Source organism: Megalops cyprinoides, chromosome 2, assembly GCF_013368585.1.
Source record: "Megalops cyprinoides isolate fMegCyp1 chromosome 2, fMegCyp1.pri, whole genome shotgun sequence".
Lineage (NCBI taxonomy): Eukaryota > Metazoa > Chordata > Actinopteri > Elopiformes > Megalopidae > Megalops > Megalops cyprinoides.
The window spans coordinates 49,556,579-49,575,501 of NC_050584.1; the positions used below are offsets into that span (position 1 = coordinate 49,556,579).

The 18,923-nt window shown below is 40.8% G+C and overlaps 1 protein-coding gene and 1 pseudogene across 1 annotated transcript; both read left to right on the forward strand.

Annotated features, from left to right (window-relative positions):
- Positions 1-4,425: 4,425 nt before the first annotated feature.
- Positions 4,426-13,843, forward strand: LOC118772659 (vitellogenin-like). Its single transcript, XM_036521189.1, has 35 exons — positions 4,426-4,465; positions 4,634-4,654; positions 4,774-4,925; positions 5,160-5,411; positions 5,498-5,659; positions 5,743-5,891; positions 6,010-6,160; positions 6,286-6,443; positions 6,573-6,738; positions 6,828-6,953; positions 7,044-7,262; positions 7,390-7,607; positions 7,699-7,796; positions 7,918-8,042; positions 8,137-8,235; positions 8,384-8,503; positions 8,650-8,839; positions 8,938-9,031; positions 9,117-9,302; positions 9,492-9,633; positions 9,752-9,968; positions 10,104-10,264; positions 10,468-10,764; positions 10,894-10,964; positions 11,210-11,252; positions 11,360-11,566; positions 11,697-11,839; positions 11,944-12,082; positions 12,174-12,303; positions 12,472-12,655; positions 12,758-12,846; positions 12,968-13,062; positions 13,151-13,316; positions 13,395-13,556; positions 13,731-13,843. The coding sequence occupies exons 1-35, from the start codon at positions 4,426-4,428 to the stop codon at positions 13,841-13,843; spliced, it is 5,085 nt and encodes a 1,694-aa protein (XP_036377082.1).
- Positions 13,844-17,417: 3,574 nt separating this feature from the next.
- Positions 17,418-18,409, forward strand: LOC118772391 (annotated as a pseudogene).
- The last annotated feature ends 514 nt before the right edge of the window (positions 18,410-18,923 follow it).

The window sequence follows — 18,923 nt, forward strand, 5'->3', positions numbered from 1 at the left end:
CTTGTACTGTTGTCCCTATCAGACCACCTTCTCAAGTGCAAAGGTGTATTTGTTGCCACATCTTCTACACAGTTAATGTCTGTAAAATCACATAACTAATGTAAAATAAATAAATTCTATGCAGCACATTCAAATGTGATTGTCTCTGATACATCATTTTAAAATTAATACAATTGTATTTGTGTAGCAGATGCCCTCACTCAGAGTGACCTTTACATCAACTATTTATATACTGTAGCTCTTCAATAAATCTTTCAATAAATCACAATATTCCATCATGAAAACATGGAACATTTCAAATACAGTTTGCTTCATAGAACCATGGATATCTCTAAATTACTTAAGAGAAAAATTATTGTTTTAAACATAGATTTTTAATAAATTTTACTCCTTCACCGGGAACTCAAAAATATTTTAAATCCAGAACTGCTGAAGAATAATCGTATTATTAACAGAAAGCCTGTGTTTTTATCATACAGATGTTTCACATTACAATAAAATTGCATTTTGTTAGTAGAAATGAATATTTGCAAAGTTTAAATGCGACTAATCATTTGGTTGTTCTCTGGCAGATAGCAATTACCCTTCTCAACCCAGTAACGACTTTAAAATTTATTTGAAACTCCAACTAAATTTGCAATTCTCAATTGTATACATTAATGCAAACATTTTGGCCACACATTTATCTCAGGCCATATTGTGAGTCTCATATTAACATTTTCACAGGTAACAACTTGATTTAGTCTTTGTTTGGATTTGATGAAAATATTATCTTTCTATATAAATGTTTGCGGTCTACAGTTATTGAGTCCCCCTCCAATTATCCAGTTATCTCATTTGAGTGTGAACTTCTCTCATTTTATGTGGGTGTCTGCTCCAATTTGATTATGACCCTGACGGAGACTGAGGCAGGTCACAATGCGTTGGCCACTTTTTAAAATTATTCTTCCATGTAAAACAAAGGCACTTTAATGACTTTCTAAAATAACACTGTACTCTGGGGTTTTTGGAACATACCAGCTCTTTACACTTGAAAAGCACTCATGAAAAACATTCAAGCAAAGTGGCCTTCCTTCTGTCTCATCTGTTGCAATAAACCTTAAGTGTCTGAGGTGCGGCTGTATGTAGACTATATCCCTGGAACCAAGCAGTACTTCTCTTCATGAGGTTCTTCACAAATCTTTGACAAGTTGTGCTCTTGTCTCTTTATACATTTTGACAACACATTTGTACTAAAGTATCTAGATGGCACTATATACTGTGGCTAGTACATTAACAATAACCCAGTTTTTCTAACTTAAATACCACAATTCAGACTAGATCTTCCAGCACCATCCTTCCCCCTGTGCTTGATAACACAATGGTGTATGCCAAGATTCTTGGAGCTATTCTTCAATAATTTACATTATTGCTATTCTTTTCCTACCACTCTGCTACCGCGCTCATTGTCCAGACACTTGTGCTGTCTGTACTAAAATGTCTAGATGTTTTTGATTTGGGACAAATAGTTCAAAACGTTTACCAGGATCAGTTCTGAAGCTTCGAGTTTCTGAAACTCGAAACTTTGGTTAGAGGTACTGTCCCAGTTCTTATAAGCGTGCGCAATTCAGGCGAATTCAAATAAACTAGGACGGAAAATCGAAAACCCGAGAGATTAAATTCAAACAATCGGATGTATCTTCGCGTCTTTTCCATGATCCCTTGTTGACGCTCATCGAAACGCGGATGAGATGGCTGGAAAAAATAACGAGGTACCTAACGCAGTAAGGGAAACAGAACGTGCTTTAACGGCCGAACTTCGTCAGTTTCGTATGACATTTAGTAGGAATCCCTTCCAGCTTTAGGGCAGATGTTTATTAACATGGACTGGGGGCCGCCAGTGTAGCACAGTGGTAAGGAGCAGCTATCATAACCGAACGATTGCTGATATATACAGTATGTATTGCATGCCGACTGTTCTTGAATCCTATTTTGATTAATGCGAGCCTGAATTACAGGAAAATAATGGAAAGTCATCTGTCCTAGTCACCTAGTAATCAAGCGTTCAACGCGGTATCAGAGGACTATAAAACAATAAAATAACCATCTATCTAAAAATAAAGCGGTTGTCTATCTTTTTGACCACTTATATCACTTTATAAGATTTACATTTTTAGTTCTCTATACAAACATTACAACACATAATGCCAACGTGTTCAACAATTGTCAATTAATTTAATAATAAATTATTATATTATAACATCCGTGAATGCATTTCGAACACATCAATTCAATCTATTTATGCCTTGGAAGTATTTTCATCACCTAATTTAGGCATCAGTGGTTTACCGCTTTTTCAAAAATGTTTTTGACAAAACATTCATGCATGTTAATGCTTAGATGAGAAATTAACTTCAAAATATTAATGGCTTAAATGCTGCCAGCTTTGTTGAGGATGTATTTAAAGAGCATTTATGCCAGAACTTAGGTGCCCCTTTGTTATGTGGCATAAAGTCTCATGTGATATAACTGGAGCTAGAGGTAACCAATGAGATGTGACATTGTTGACAAGGTTGGATGTGAGATTGATTTCTATATAACATCACATGTAATGATTTATCTGACACGATCCCTGTCTGTGCTGGTCCCTCAGTGGTGGAATGAACTCCCCATGGGGGTTAGGACAGCAGAATCACTGGCCATCTTCTGACACAGACTGAAGACCCACCTCTTCAGACTGGATCTCGGCTCCACTTCTATCCCCATCCCCTGACACCTGCTGCCACTTGCATTTGATGTTAATTTTATGTGTAGTATTACGATGCATTATAATTTGTGTTTTAGGGACTGTTGTATGGTAGTATAGTTGGCTTTTGTCAGTGTGTACAAGTTAACTGGTAGGGCTTGAATAGTATTATGCTCACACTCACTGGTCTGGGAGCCTGGGAGTCTCCTGTTCTGACACTGTTGCTCATTTAAATTGAATGGATACACTTATGTTCTAATGTGATGGAATTTGTTCTGGATAAGAGCATCTGCTAAATGCATGTAATGTAATATAATGTAATGATGAGTGTGTTTTGTCTCATGCAGAAGATATTATGACTGTATGCACGTAATGTACAATGTGACTGTGGAATTCATAGCTTTTTAAGCTGTACAAATTTATTTTATTTTGTGAAACACTGACCACTGCAATAGGCTACAAAGCCTACCTTTATGCCTTGTATCAGAAATGGTCATTTTGGCCCCAGAGATAAAAAATCATGTCAGCCTGCCTTTTTTGTACTTTGACAAACAAACCATCTTCCAGTGTCAGGTTCACCTGCAAAGCATTTCAAAATTCTGTCAATTCAATTCAGAGATACAAATTTCAATGGATAGTGTTAGTGTCAAGCAACAAATGACAAAGTGCTTTGTTCTTAGCATTTAGGAACAAATTAATCAAGTGATTCATTTTGTGGTCCTCAAAAATGAGACATCATAGAAAGTAATGGAAAAAATGGAAAGTGCACCATGGATAGAATGAATAGATGCCCTTATTTTAAAACGTTTTTCTCTCTGCTCTCTGATTGTGTCACAGCTCAGGGTTTATGTCTCTGTTCCTCTTTGCTCTTTGAGTCATCTGAGAAATAGACGTCCATCGTTAATAAGTAAATAAATAAACAAACATGTCAATGACCTAGAACTTGTTCTTCTTTAAAACAGTGGTCTATGTCGTGATTTATAACTTTGAATAGAATTAATATCACTAACAATTGGCCATGACACAATAATATATCTGACAGCAATAAGTATGCAGGAGAAAAAAAAGTTGCATTAATCAAAAAGAACTAAATTACACATAATCACAGTTGTAGCTGCATCATTTTAGACAACTCCAACTAAACAATACAAATTGCTTTATTATTCTGTTATCCTTTTTACTATTCGTTGCTAATCCTATAACCCACTGTGGTTGTATTGAAATCTTTTAAATGTTTTCATTGGTTTCCCCTTACTGCCATTCTTACCTTATGCTTCTTAGAATAAATGTTTAAACAATACTTAGAACATATACATGTTACATGGTTAAACCACAAAGCTAATGTATTTAACAGGTCATGCACACAAAAAGAATATATCCCTATTTATTTCAAATGATACATAATAATAACTGTATTTTCAGTTAAGTATTCAACAAGAGAATCATGTCAAACATTATTTCAATTTGGACATTGAGCCTGACCTGTCAAACAAGCAGGCAGTAGAGGACAAGTTAACCTAACCTTGCACAGTCACCCTCCCTATCAGTCATTTGTCCAATTTATTTGTTTGTCTATGACTATGATATGTGGTGTATTTGGTAAATGTAGTTAATGATATATCTTGTGATGAATGCAATGTCAGCAAAGAATTGCCTATAAAAGCCAAGCTATATTTAGTGTTCTTCACATCCCACCAGCCATGAGAGTGGTTGTTCTTGCCCTGACCCTGGCCCTTGTGGGTAAGTACAACAGATCATAATTAATAATCTTTTATACTTCTGCTCGGGCTGTGATATTAAGTACTTCGCTAAAACATTTTTTAAAAATCCAAGACATAATTATAAGAGAAATCATATGGTTGTATGTTAATCTCAATTATAAAGAGATGTTTTTTTTTTGGCTTGCAGCTGGGCAACAGATTAAGCTTGGTGAGTATTTAAAACCTGTTCATATATAATGTCAGTAATAAGTGAAATTTATTTCATGAAATGCTTTACTGTTTAAAACAAGACCATTCTTCATTAAAAAGCGATGACTGTTGTTACAGCACCAGAATTTGCCACCAGTAAGAACTATGTGTACAAGTATGAAGCAGTGATCATGGGTGGTCTGCCTGAGGCGGGCCTGGCCAGGGCTGGAGTGAAAGTTACCAGCAAGGTTGTCATCAGTGCAATCGCCCAGAACAACTACCTGCTGAAGGTAAGACTTATTAGAAGTGTACATGCTATGACAGCTGTAATGAAACCTGGGAATACATTTATACTGTGTATATGGAAACACTTATCTTTCATTTAGTATAAACAACCATGAAAATGTATGTCTGCATCAAATTTTCAAAATACCTATTGTCTTTTAAATGACAAATTTTGATTTGATCAAATGCAGTGTACATGACAGCAGAATTCTCACCTAATTAAAATATTGTCTTCCCAGCTCATGGACCCTCAGATCTTTGAGTACAGTGGCATCTGGCCCAAGGATCCATTTGTACCAGCTGCAAAGCTAACTGAGGCCCTCGCTGCTCAGCTGCTAATTCCCATCAAATTTGAGTACACTAATGGTGTCGTGGGGAAGGTGTTTGCCCCCGCTGATGTCTCTGCAACTGTTCTGAATGTCCACAGAGGTATCCTGAACATACTTCAGCTCAACATCAAACAGACCCAGAATGTGTATGAGTTGCAAGAGGTGAGAACTCAAGCTCAAGGAGCAAAGTTGTAACTCAATACAAATGTTCCTGACTGTTCACTCATTCCATGCCCTCTGTTTACCAGGCTGGAGCTCAAGGAGTCTGTAAGACAGACTATGTGATCAGTGAGGATGCAAAGGCAGAGCTCATTTATATCACCAAGTCCAAAGATCTGAACAACTGCGAGGAGAGAATAATGAAGGATATTGGTATGGCATACATGGAGACATGTGCCCGCTGTCAACAGGTAAGGCTAATATGAACTGTAGAGAACTCTGACAAAGTTCCATGCAACTCATGAAAGCTCACCACACTGCTTTCTCTACACAGAGAGGAAAGAACATGAGGGGAGCTGCAGCCTACAACTATGTGATGGAGCGAACTGCAAGTGGAGCTGTAATTAAAGAGGCCACTGTTAAGGAGCTTCATCAGTTCACGCCTTTCAATGAGATGGCTGGGGCTGCCCAAATGGAAGCAAGGTAAAACTGCAAAGCTAGGCACTAGCAAAATTGATCAGAAATGAGCACCGATACTTAGAAAATATTTACTTGTTTTGTTATTTCAAATAGTTATTATTTCTTTCATTTTCGTATACAGACAAATCCTTGCATTCCTTGAGTTCCAAGCAGATGCCGTTAGGCCCATTCAAGCAGACTACCTGGCTCGTGGGTCTTTGGCTTATGAGTTTGCATCTGAGATACTCCAGACTCCCATTCAACTCATAAGGATCAGTAATGCACACACTCAGGTATAGTGGCTGTGTTTATACATTCACCTGTTGAAATATATTATCCTACTGCTTAGAAAAACAGAGAGTTTGATTTTTTTGGAATGCTCGTAATGATTCATTGTTTCACATTCTGACCTTTGTAGATTGTTGAAATCCTGAATCATCTGGTAACATACAATGTGGCTGCGGTCCATGAAGATGCTCCTCTGAAGTTTGTAGAGCTGGTCCAGCTACTCCGTGTAGCTACATATGAGAACATTGAAGGCATCTGGGCTCAATTCAAGGAGAAGCCAGCACACAGGTAATTTTCTAGAGAAACATTACCATATACTTCCTTGGCATTATAAAACTAAGCAAGCTTTCTTTTTGACAACTTTGTAGTAACAGGAAATGGATGTGTGAATGATCACATGAAACTTTCATTCTTCAGGCGCTGGATCTTGGATGCCGTTCCTGCCATCGGAACAGTCCATGCTGTGAGATTCATCAAGGAGATGTTCCTGGCTGGTGAACTTACCACTGCTGAAAGTGCTCAGGCACTGCTAGCTGCTGTGCAAATGGTCAAGGCGGACATGGAAACCATTGACCTTGCAGCTGTGCGTAGTCCCATTCAACTCAGTGTTTAAGATCAGATTGATTTATGATTGGAAAAATTCTGAAAAACAATGTCTATTACCTCTTCCAGAGTCTGGTATTCAGCCCTCAAATTGAGAAAAACCGTGTTCTGCGTGAAATTGCCATGCTTGGTTACGGCTCCATGGTTTTCAAGTTCTGTGCTGCACACCCCACCTGCCCAGCTGATGTTCTGAAGGTATATGGGTATTTTGTATGGTTCTGCCATTAGCTACTGTAGTACAATTACTAGTGGGATTGACCATCTTCCCCAATCTCCTTTCCTCAGCCCGTTCATGACATTGCTGCTGAAGCTATTGCTAAAGCTGATGTGGCTGAGATCATCCTGGCAGTGAAAGTTCTGGGGAATGCTGGTCATCCTGCCAGTATCAAGACAATCATGAAGCTCCTGCCTGGATTTGGTCATGCAGCTGCTGCGCTCCCAGTCAGAGTTCATGTTGACGCTGTGATGGCCCTCAGGAACATTGCCAAACTGGAACGCAGAATGGCGAGTATTAATCGGTCTAAAGGCATATATAAAACGTATCATTATCTGCTCTCATTTTTATAAGTTGTGTCAGTACGTGAAGTTAACATGAGGCTTTTCTTTCAAATGTCCACTTGTTGTGTACCAGGTCCAGGAGGTGGCTGTACAACTGTTCATGGACAGAGCTTTGCATCCAGAGGTGCGCATGGTGGCCTGTGTTGTGCTGCTTGAGACCAGGCCAAGTATGGGTTTGGTGGCTGCAGTTGCTGACGCTCTAGTGAAGGAGGCCAGCCTGCAAGTTGCCAGCTTCACCTATTCCCACATGAAGGCTCTGACCAGGAGTACTGCCCCTGACCTTGCTCCTGTGTAAGAGCACATGTTCAATCATGCTTCTCACCACTACTTTCTCATCATAGATTTGATGAAAAAGTAATATTTCTCCTTTCTCTCTGTTCAGTGCTGCTGCCTGCAATGTTGCCGTCAAGATCCTGAGCCCCAAATTAGACAGACTGAGCTACCGTTTCAGCAAAGCTATCCATCTTGACAGTTACAACAGTAAGGATAATATAAAATCTGTGTAATGTTTATACCAGACACAAGGACATCATTACATTTTTTTGCTTGAGGTTATCTGTGAATTATTAAAAAACTAAGAATTCTTGCTTTCTGTTTAAAGCTCATCTGATGGCTGGTGCTGCTGCCAGTGCCTTCCTTGTCAATGATGCTGCCACCCTTTTGCCCAGGGCTGTTGTAGCCAAATTCCGTGCCTACTTTGCTGGCGCAGCAGCTAATGTTCTGGAGGTGAGAATGAAATTTATGAAACATTGTTTCACTGTTTTATAGAGTGAGTAATTCTTTCAAACTGAAATAAAATAAAATCCTCCCTCTGTACCAGCTTGGTGTTAGAACTGAAGGAATCCAGGAGGCTCTTCTGAAAGCACCTGCTGTTGCTGCTGCTGACAGGATCACAAAGATGAAGCGTGTCTTGAAGGCTGTAAGTGGCAGAGAAATTATTTTGGAAATGATTGGCTAAAAATCTTTAACTTTTGAGTAAACTGGAAAGCTATACAAGAGATTTTAAGGTGTTCTTGAACAATCATTTCAGCTTCTTCAAATTCAATGTACACTGCTTTTCCTGACAGCTCACAGACTGGAAGGCTGCACCAGCGAATGAGCCATTGGCTTCAATGTATTTCAAGCTGTTCGGTCAAGAAATTGCCTTTGTAAACATTGACAAGGCCATCATTGACCAGGCAATACAGGTATGTAATATAATGTTTCGGTTAAAGGTGGTAATGTGTGTATATTATTCTACCTTCGTACCTAAACGTAATTTCCGGGTTTTGTACGAAAACACTGTCAACTGCAAATGAGATGAAATAGGCTCCTTTGATGTGATTGAATGCAGGTTACTACCGGAAGCGCTGCACATCATATAATGGTGAAGCATGCACTGAACACGCTGCAGTCTGGAGCTGCATTCCAGTGGGCTAAGCCCCTGCTGGCAGCAGAGGTGCGTCGTATCTTCCCAACTTCTGCTGGTGTCCCCATGGAAGTGAGTCTATACACTGCTGCTGTTGCTGCTGCTGCAGTTAAGGGTAAGCAGTTCACAAAAAAAGACAGAAGTTTCCCTGCTATATCTTGTAACTGAGAGGGTTTTCTGCTCTTCCATTCTAATCTATATTTATGTTGACAGTCAGAGCCACCCTGACACCTGCACCTGCTGAAGCCTTCCATGTCGCTCAGCTGTTGAACACTAACATTGAACTAGATGCTGACATCGCACCAAGGTAGAGTCATGGACTGTTGGCTAAGATGGCAAAATGGTCAGGTTACACGGGGTTATTTTATCACCCGTTTCTCTGCTTCCTGCAGCATTGCCATGCACACATTTGCAGTGATGGGAGTGAATACTGCCTTCATTCAGGCTGCAGTTATGGCCAAAGCTAAAGTGCACACAACCATCCCTCTGAAGTTTGCTGCAAGAATCGACATCGCTGAAGGCATCTTCAAGGTTGAGGCCTTGCCTGCTCAGGCTCCGGAACACATTGCGGCTGTGCGGTATGCAGCCTTTAACTACTTTTCAGAAAATAATGCTTAAATAGTTTCAAGGGAATCTGACCTACATTGGGGTGGGAACCTATTGCTGCAATTAAAAATTAACTACTTGAACAATATATTTCCTGCTAGAACACTTCATCAGTCTTAAAATGCATCATGGATAATACACTTAACATATTTTTTCAACAGTGTTGGAACCTTTGCTGTGGCAAGAAATGTAGAAGATGTTGCAGCAGCTAAAAGAGTTGCAATATTGCCTGCAGCTCTTGCAGCCCAGCTGTCCAAGGAGAAATTCACATCTAAAGCAGCCGTTTCTATTGCTAGTGGATTGGTAAGGCAAAGATAAATATTTGCATTGTTAAAATCACTGCAATAGTTGTAGGAAACATACATTAAATGTGGTCTTGTGCACAACTAATCATACCTTGTTCTCTCTGTCTGGTTTTCAGTCAGCATCATCAGAAATCATTTACACTGATATAACTGCCAGTGCCAGGCCCAAAGTGGCTATTTCAGCTAAAGTTCACGAAGCACTGTGTGCCACATTCACTACCTTTGGATTGAAAGCGTGCGTTGAGGTTGCCTCCATGAACGCTGCGTTCATCAGAAACTGTCCTCTTTACAAACTGGTTGGAGAGCATGCAGTCACAGTTGCTGTGAAACCAGGTATGTTGTAAAGATGTGTACTCAGACAGATAATACGCCAGTCAGAGCCAAACATGTAATAGTCATTTAAATGAATGATTGCTTCTGCTTCCTTCCTTGCCATATTGAAGTTGTCTGGAACAAATTCTCTTGCAGTAGCTGCTGAAGCAGCCATTGAAAAAGTGGAGATTGAAATCCAGCTTGGACCCAAGGCAGCATCAAAAATCATCAGAATAATCAGCCTGAAGGATGCTGTGGAAGCTCCAGAGGGAAAGACTGTCCTGCTTAAACTGAGGAAGATTCTGGAAACTGGAGCAGTGAGTAATTTTGGTTTACAAATCATGTGATCCATAACTTAAATCAATAGTCTTTCATTCTGGACATGCTAGTTAATATATGTATAAATAAGTAATGTCAACAAACAATATAAACCTTCTCTGGCATTTCTATTGTTGTTAGATCTAAAAATATTGATGAACATTCATAGCGAAGATTCATGTTCATATTTTTCTCTCTGCAGAGGAGGAACCGTACCAGTTCTTCCTCCAGCTCAAGTAGCTCTGCCACAGCCAGCCTCAGCAAGAGTTCCTCCAGCTCCTCCAGCTCGTCCTCCTCTTCAGCTGCTTCTCGTCACAAGAAAAACAGCAAACATGTGGCCAGTGGCAGCAAGATCATCAGGAGAAGCAGCAGCAGCAGCAGCAGTAGAAGCAGTAGGAAGCGCAAGTCCGCCTCAAAGAAGATCAGTTCCAGAGCCTGGAGTGTCAGCAGCTCTGTCAGTAGCTCTGTCAGCAGCCGTATCGCCAGCCGCATGTCTAGGGTGAGGCGTCCATCCCCCAGCTGTGGTTTGAGGGAATCACTCACTGCTCAGATGATACATCCAAATTAATTCCATTTGGTCAATTACTTGAAGGAAACTGCAAACTTAACCTGTCACTTTCTTTTACAGGCTGAAATCTACGACTACAAGTTCACCAAACACCACATCCATCAGGTAATAATTTTAGGACACAAAATTCAGTACGTGTACATGTCACTACTCTGGGTTTTTGAACGCTATGAATATGGATAAGCCATATTAATGATATGAGATGACTGTCTCCCTCTGGCTTGCAGCACACAATCTCTAGAGGTGTCTCCAAGGCCATGGTGTCCTCCAGTTCCAGAAGCAAGAGTGTGAGCAGCAGCGTCAGTAGCAGCGCCCGCAGCGGCATCCGCGGCAGAGTCAACAGCAGGGTCAGCAGCAGTGTGAGCAGCAGCGTGAGCAGCAGGAGCAGTGCTTCCAGCTTTGAGGCCATTTACAAAAAGGTACAGGCTATCTGTAACTCCTCTAGTACTCCTTATACATTGCAGACTCAGCACACTGGTCAGGAATCATCAGCCTCAATGTGCTGCCCTTTTTTCTGCTCCCACAGAATAGATACCTCGGAGATACTGAGCAGCCTGCCGCTGTGATCATTATCCGTGCAGTGAGGGCTGATGCAAAGATGCAGGGATACCAAATTGCTGCCTATATGGATGCTGCTGCTAACAGGGTTCAAGTCATCATGGCTACTCTCGCCGAAAATGAAAACTGGAAGATGTGCGCTGATGGTATCCTACTGAGCAGACACAAAGCCAGGGTGAGAGAAATTGCCTTCAATCAGAGAATACTGACACAGTAGTACCTCTGTGACATTAGCCTGATTTATCCTGAACCCCTATGCCCCCATTAACCTCACTATCTTTAATGCATGATTTTGCTCTCTTAAGGCCAAGGTTGCCTGGGGAGCAGAATGCCAGGAGTATGCAGCAGTGATAAAGGCCGAGACTGGTCTTCTGGGGGCAAGCCCCGCAGCCCGCCTGAAGCTGAAGTGGCACAAGATTCCTCGCGCTGTTAAGCACTACTCAAAGATGTAAAGAATTATCCCCACTTAACAAGATTTGGTGTTTTTCCAACATATACTGTGGAAATCTTGAGCCTTAATTGAGCCCTCTTTTTGCTTGTCACTCCATATAGGCTCTCTGCCTACATCCCTGGTGCTGCTTTGATGGCTGGTTTGAGTGAGGGCAGACCATATAACAGAGGGAGACAGATCAAATTGACTGTGGCTGCCACCTCTGAGAGGACCATTAATCTGATCTTGAAAACACCAAGGGTAATGTACATGTTTAACATATTTGCAGGATTTTACATGGATGCCATTCTGGGTACTTTGAGACAAATTGCTGTTTGTTTGTTTTCTGTAGATGACTCTTTATAAACTGGCTATGTACCTCCCCATTGCCCTGCCTTTCGGAGCTGAAGCAACTGCCCATGCAAACCTGGAACAGAATATTGCTGAGAGAATTCACAATATGTATGCTGAAGCCAATGCAGGTTGGCAGTAATGATAGAAGATTTTTACCTTCAGTTGCTTAAACTGCATTAATTTATACTCATTTTAATTTTGATTTTTGATATTTAATCAGTATAAATACTATTCAACTTATGAACACTACTACTACTATTACTATTAAATTGAAATTAACTTTTGCATTCTTGCAGCAAAATGCAGCCTGACCAATGACACACTGACTACATTCAACAACAGACGATACAGGAATGAAATGCCCATTTCCTGCTACCAAGTTCTGGCTCAGGATTGCACACCAGAGCTGAAGTTTATGGTTCTGATGAAGAAAGATCAGGCCTCTGAACAGAACCACATCACTGTGAAACTCGCAGACCTGTTAGTAAAGCTCATACTCACCTCCATGTTTCTCGACTGAAGCAACACAGCTGCATTGTATTTCACCATGTTCTAAGATGCCCACTTGCTGATCTCTTCCAGTGATGTTGATCTGTACCCCAGTGACAGCGGAGCACTGATGAAGATCAACGGCATGCAAGTTCCAAGCCTTCCATATGAACATCCTACAGGTTCATGCTTGCTATCTTAAATCTTATATATGGGTGGAGATTCAATGTTCCAGAAACGTACATTTTCTTTTCCATCTCGTTATAACAGATTATACATTCTTTTTTCTTTTTGTGCCTACAGGATCAATCCTCATCAGACAGAATGGCGATGGCCTTTCCCTCTATGCTGCCAGCCATGGTCTACATGAGGTGTACTTTGACAAGAACATGTGGAAGGTGACCATAAGTCCATTTGTAAACATGTTCTGTACAGGCATCTTTCAAATTTAGCATAGCTAATTCTTCGAACAATCTTGCCACTTAGGTTCAAGTTGTTGACTGGATGAAGGGTCAGACTTGTGGAATCTGTGGAAAGGCTGATGGTGAAGTAAGACAGGAATTCCGCACTCCCAACGGACGCCTGACCAAGAGTGCACTCAGCTTTGCCCATTCCTGGGTTCTTCCTGCAGAAAGCTGCCGTGACAACAACCGTAAGTATCTCCACAACATCAGTAATCAGGTCTCATGAAAGCTTGACTTGTTGACAAATTTCCCTTTCTCTGATCCAGAGTGCCGAATGAAGCTGGAGTCAGTGAAGCTTGAGAAGCAGATGATCTTGGATGGACAGGAGTCTAAATGCTATTCTGTTGACCCTGTGCTTCGCTGTCTGCCTGGCTGCCACCCACTGAGGACCACCCCTGTCACTGTTGGCTTCCACTGCCTCCCCATTGGTGAGTTCCAATCATATATGGAGAAAGGGTACTCATAGCTACTAAATGCTTTTTGGTGAAACAATTCAGATTCAGTGATAGCAATTTAATAAGAGTTTAGTCTTATAGAGTTGTTCAGCATTGTCTTGTATTTATTATTGCTGGTCTGATTTCTGGTTTCTTTTCCAATTCCAGAATCCAATGTGAACAGGTCTGAGGGTCTGGGCAGTATTAGGGAGAAGAGTGTGGACCTCAAGGAAACAGTCAACGCACATTTGGCCTGTCGCTGTACAGAACAGTGTGCTTAACTTGTACTGTTGTCCCTATCAGACCACCTTCTCAAATGCAAAGGTGTATTTGTTGCCACATGTTCTACACAGTTAATGTCTGTAAAATCACATAACTAATGTAAAATAAATAAATTCTATGCAGCACATTCAAATGTGATTGTCTTTACATCATTTTAAAATCATTACAATTGTATTTGTATAGCAGATGCCCTCACTCAGAGTGACCTTTACAGCAACTAGTTATGTACTGCAGCTCTTTATTCTTGAAATTCAGGTCAAGTATACAACAGCAGTGCCATCTCTTTAGGAGTGAGTCTGCAATCTTTGGGGTACAAGCCCGTCTTTGTAGTTCCACAACTACTACATGAGCTTCCTTGAAATACACTGAGGGTGTATACACATTTCATAGCAAAATACATAATTAGTAAAAATGCAAAATCATTTATACCAGCCATGTAACACTTACAAGTAAAATACTTCAAAAAAGTCTCAACCGTTGTTCTTCAGAAATTCAATATCAAATATTCCCGTTTTAATTACATGATGCGAAAATTTATGAAAACAAAAGGCCACAAAGGCCATATCCTGAAAAGGTCGAGGAATTAATTTAGTCCATTGTTTATAAAGGTGTTTCACAATTTTTATCAATATGAGCAAGTCAGCACAACCAGCCCATGTTTTACAGTATGCTGGGAAGTGCATACAATGTTTATCCTCCCAGAAATGCTGGTAGAAAATGTGAGATAAGCTGCCAGTTGACGAGACACTTTGGACTTGATTTGCTTGGCAGACAGCTTTATCCTGGGCCCAGAACATAGCTTATCGAGTCATCCATTTGCTGATGTGAATGGCAATGCCCTTGCATTTAAGTTAATTGAAAGAACAGAGGAAACACAGCATAATTTAGAGCAGTGCCTCTTTATTGAAAGGGAGGCACTGGGAGCAAATTTCTGAGTTGTACATTGGTCTTCCATTGATATTTATACACATTTTATGGACAAAAGTATTTGGCCACACCTGTTTTTCAGGGTTTGGGCTAGGCCCCTTATCTCCAGTAAAGGGCAATCTTAATGCTTCAGCATACCAAGACATTTTGGACAATGCTATGCTTCCAACTTTGTGGCAACAGTTTGGGGAAGGCCCTTTTCTATTCCAACATGACTGTGCCCCAGTGCACAAAGCAAGGACTATAAAGAATGAATTCGGTGTGGAAGAACTTGACTGGCCCGCACAGAGCCCTGACCTCAACCCCATCCAGCACCTTTGGGATGAACTGGAACGGAGATTGCGAGCCAGGCCTTCTCGTCCAACATCAGTGCCTGACCTCATAAATGCTCTACAGAATGAATGGGCACAAATTCCCACAGAAACACTCCAAAGTCTTGTGGAAAGCCTTCCAAGAAGAATGGAAGCTGTTATAGCTGCAAAAAGGGGACCAGCTCCATATTAAAGTGTATGTATTTGAATACAATGTCATTACAGTCCCTGTTGGTGTAATGGTCAGGCATCTGAATACTTTTGTCCATATAGTGTACTGAGAGACTCAGGTATGTTTTCGCAAAGGTATATGTACTGACGTCAGAGCTGTTCCTATGATACACAGTTACTACATCAGTACAGTGCACACTGCCTATGAAAACAGCTAATATAAGAATCAAACTTGTAGTGATCAAAAATTCTGGGACTAATTCATTGCTATACCATTTAAAAGATTTAAAAATCTGTAAGAGTCAGGAAATATGTATTGTTGAATGAATTTACATGAAGTTTAATCATAGTTACAATCTGCATACAGCTCTGCGTCCATCTCCACACCCATTACTCTTGTTTGAATTACTCATGAACTCGTCATCACATAGATATGGAACACATATGACAAGGGGTGGCAGTGTAGCATAGTGGTGCTAAACTGCTACTGTTGCTGTACCCTTGGGCAAGGTACTTAACCCACAGTTGCATCAGTAAATATCCAGCTGTATAAATGGATAACATTGTAAAACAACTGTAACCTATGTAAGTCGCTTTGGATAAAAGCGTCTGCCAAATGAATAAATGTAAATGTAAATGTCAAGAGCGGAACCGGAGCTTTGTAATGATGCTAGTCACATATTTGTACATACCGAAGTAATCACGTTATGAAGAGATCAAACTTCTGAAAAGTAATATCTTTACTAATTTCTTCACCCATTTTCACATCTTCTTGGTTGAATAAGTCACTAAGTCCCTATCGCTTCAAAACATACTGCATATCAAAATAAACAGCAGAACTACCTTTCTGATGATACTAGTTCCTCCTCGTTCACAGCCTGAGCTACAGACTGCCAGACCATGTACTTGGTTTTAGTGGTAACACCACTGGAAAGGCTCCCAAACAGCGTCCCTGCACGCACCTGCACCTCCTCCAACAGGACCTTGATTTCGGCCTCGCTAAAAATTTTTTTTCTTGCAGCTTGCCATTATCAAGTAGAGGATTTGGGTTTTGATTCGAGCTCCTTTATATGCTAATGAAATTAATTAGGGGGTGTTTATAAGGCGGAGATCTAAAACCATTCAGCTGCGCACAATTTCAAGATCATTTATGATATATAGAATTCACATCTGGGAGAGTGGCGTACACACGTTTTTTGTGCGTATGTTCATTTTCTCTGAATCACACGTACACACACATTTCAGAAATGGTCTTAGATCAAATGTAGGATGGTTTCTACGCAACTTTTTATAAATGAGGCCCCAACTTTTTGAAGCCCTGCTTTTAGGAGGCGGATCTCAAGTTGGCTTTGGTTTGCTGTAGGTGGGTAAGAGTGATTTTTTTCCTCTGCCAGATGAATCTGTAATTCTGCTGTTTCAATTTCTCATTTAAGAAGTGACTTATAGGCATCATCATCTTTGTTTGGCAAAGAACACTTCCAGCCTCTTTTCTGAGCTCCTGTGGCAATAACTACTGGCTCTACCTGTGAGGATCCACCTTCTTCCTCAATAACAGGGCTGAGATCCAGAATAAATGTTTCCTCTGCTTTAGGAGGAACTGGCTCGCTTTCCTCTACAATGGTCATCTTGAATCCAGTGCAGAGCTTGCGAGCTTTCACCTCCATTAATGTCAAGAACCCCATCTGTGCAATGACCTCTCCTAAAGGGCTTGTTGCTTGTTTGGGTGTTTTTTGCTTCAGCATGGTCCTTTGTTTCCCTGGCATTCAGATTCTTCCATCTGAATTTCACTTGCTCAATGGTCCTCTTCTGGCCAGACCCCATGGCATTCACATTCTGAGTGATTTCAACCCAAATGTCTTTTTTTTGTTAGTCCCTCCACCCTTAGTAGAATTAAAACTTCCTACTATTGAGACATAATGGCACCTAACACCCTCTAGCAGTGCATGGGTTTCTGCAACAGTGAAATTAGGTCCTTTTGAGTCAATGGTTCCACCTCTTTGGTGTAGTGAACATAGAGTTTATAGGCCTTGGGCATGATTGATTTAACTGAACACAAGCCAAAGCACATCAGCTAACTGATGTTTAATGGGTGTGTGCTTGAAAAGACCAATTACACAGCCATCTTATTCAGCCTTTCTCAGAGGATTTACAGAGAGGCACTGACATGGCAGGTATTGTCCCTCGCCATGACCGCTTTGGTAGGAGAGGATACCATCAAAGGATGCAAGTTGAGCGTACAAAACCACTGGAGCAATACACCGCTGAGGAACTATATGTTTAGTTTTGCTTTAGGAATGCTGATATTAAGTACATTGCAGACCTTGTCAGGCCAAAACTTCAATGCAGAACCCGAAGGAGTCACAGTCTGTCTGTAGAAGAACAGGGCCTCATTGCTCTGCGCTTCTATGCATCTGGGACTTTCTATCGAGCTGTTGGTGACAATATAGAAGTGGACAAATCAATTGTGAGTGATGTGGTGAAAGTTGTGTCAATCCCATTGGCCAGCCTGGTCAATCAATTTGTTTTATTTCCAAGGGATGACCAGATTGCCCAGACCAAGTGCAAGTTTTTTCTTCTGGGGAACATGCCCAATACTCCTGGGGTTATCGACTGCACTTGTGTGCATACATAAGCACCTCATGAGAGAGAGTGGGAGTACGTCAACTGAAAGGGGAGGCACAGCATCAACATCCAACTTGCGGGCGATGCTGACCTCATCATCACAAACAACGTTGTGAAGTGGCCTGGGTCTGTCCATGATGCACGTATCCTGAGGGAGAGCGCTCTATACAGAGGGCTCCAAACCAACCGACCGGATGGCATAATATTAGGAGACAGTGCCTGTCCACTCCTACCATGGCTGATTGCAAAAAAGAACATTGCAAAACAAGATGTGCAATTGAGTGTTTAAATGGCGTTCTGAAGAGGCGCTTTGCATGCCTTTACTTGCGAGTGGAACCACAGGGAGCATGCAACATAATACTTACCTGTATTGTCCTGCACAACATTGCTACCAGGCGCAATGTCCCTGTCTGCGATGACGTTTATGATGCACCGGAGCCTGTTGAAGACTCAGACCAACCTGCGGCATTTTCTCAGAATGAGGGACTGACTGGACGTGCAATAAGGGATGCAATTGTTAGAGACTACTTTTGACTGGTTCATTCTGATGATTGTGTAATTGTAATTAATATAGTGATAAATGACAGTTAAAATTAAATATTTTTGTTTGATATTGACAGCTGTTTGGGGGATCATTTTATGGGGACAAAATCCTGTTTTTTATTTTACTGTACTGAAAGGCGTAGTATCTACTTTATCACCATAACATTTAAACAAATCAAGTGCGAAATATAAATAAATGTATATATACTACAATACAAATGTTGCATTATTTGGCCAATTTTAAAGTTATATTACATTTTGTTCATGAAATCCACCCTGAATCTACCCTTCTGCTGGGATCAGGATAATCCTGATTTTTTGGACCAAAGGTATCCCAATCCTACTAAAAAGTTTTGAACGGCACATACTGAAGGTTTGATCCAGATCAAAACCAAGACTGGATTACGTGATCTAATCCGATATCAGAATCCTTTTTTCTTTTGAACAACCCATTTTCAAGATTTGATCTAATCCAATAGCCAAAATCCGATCAGATTACTTCTGA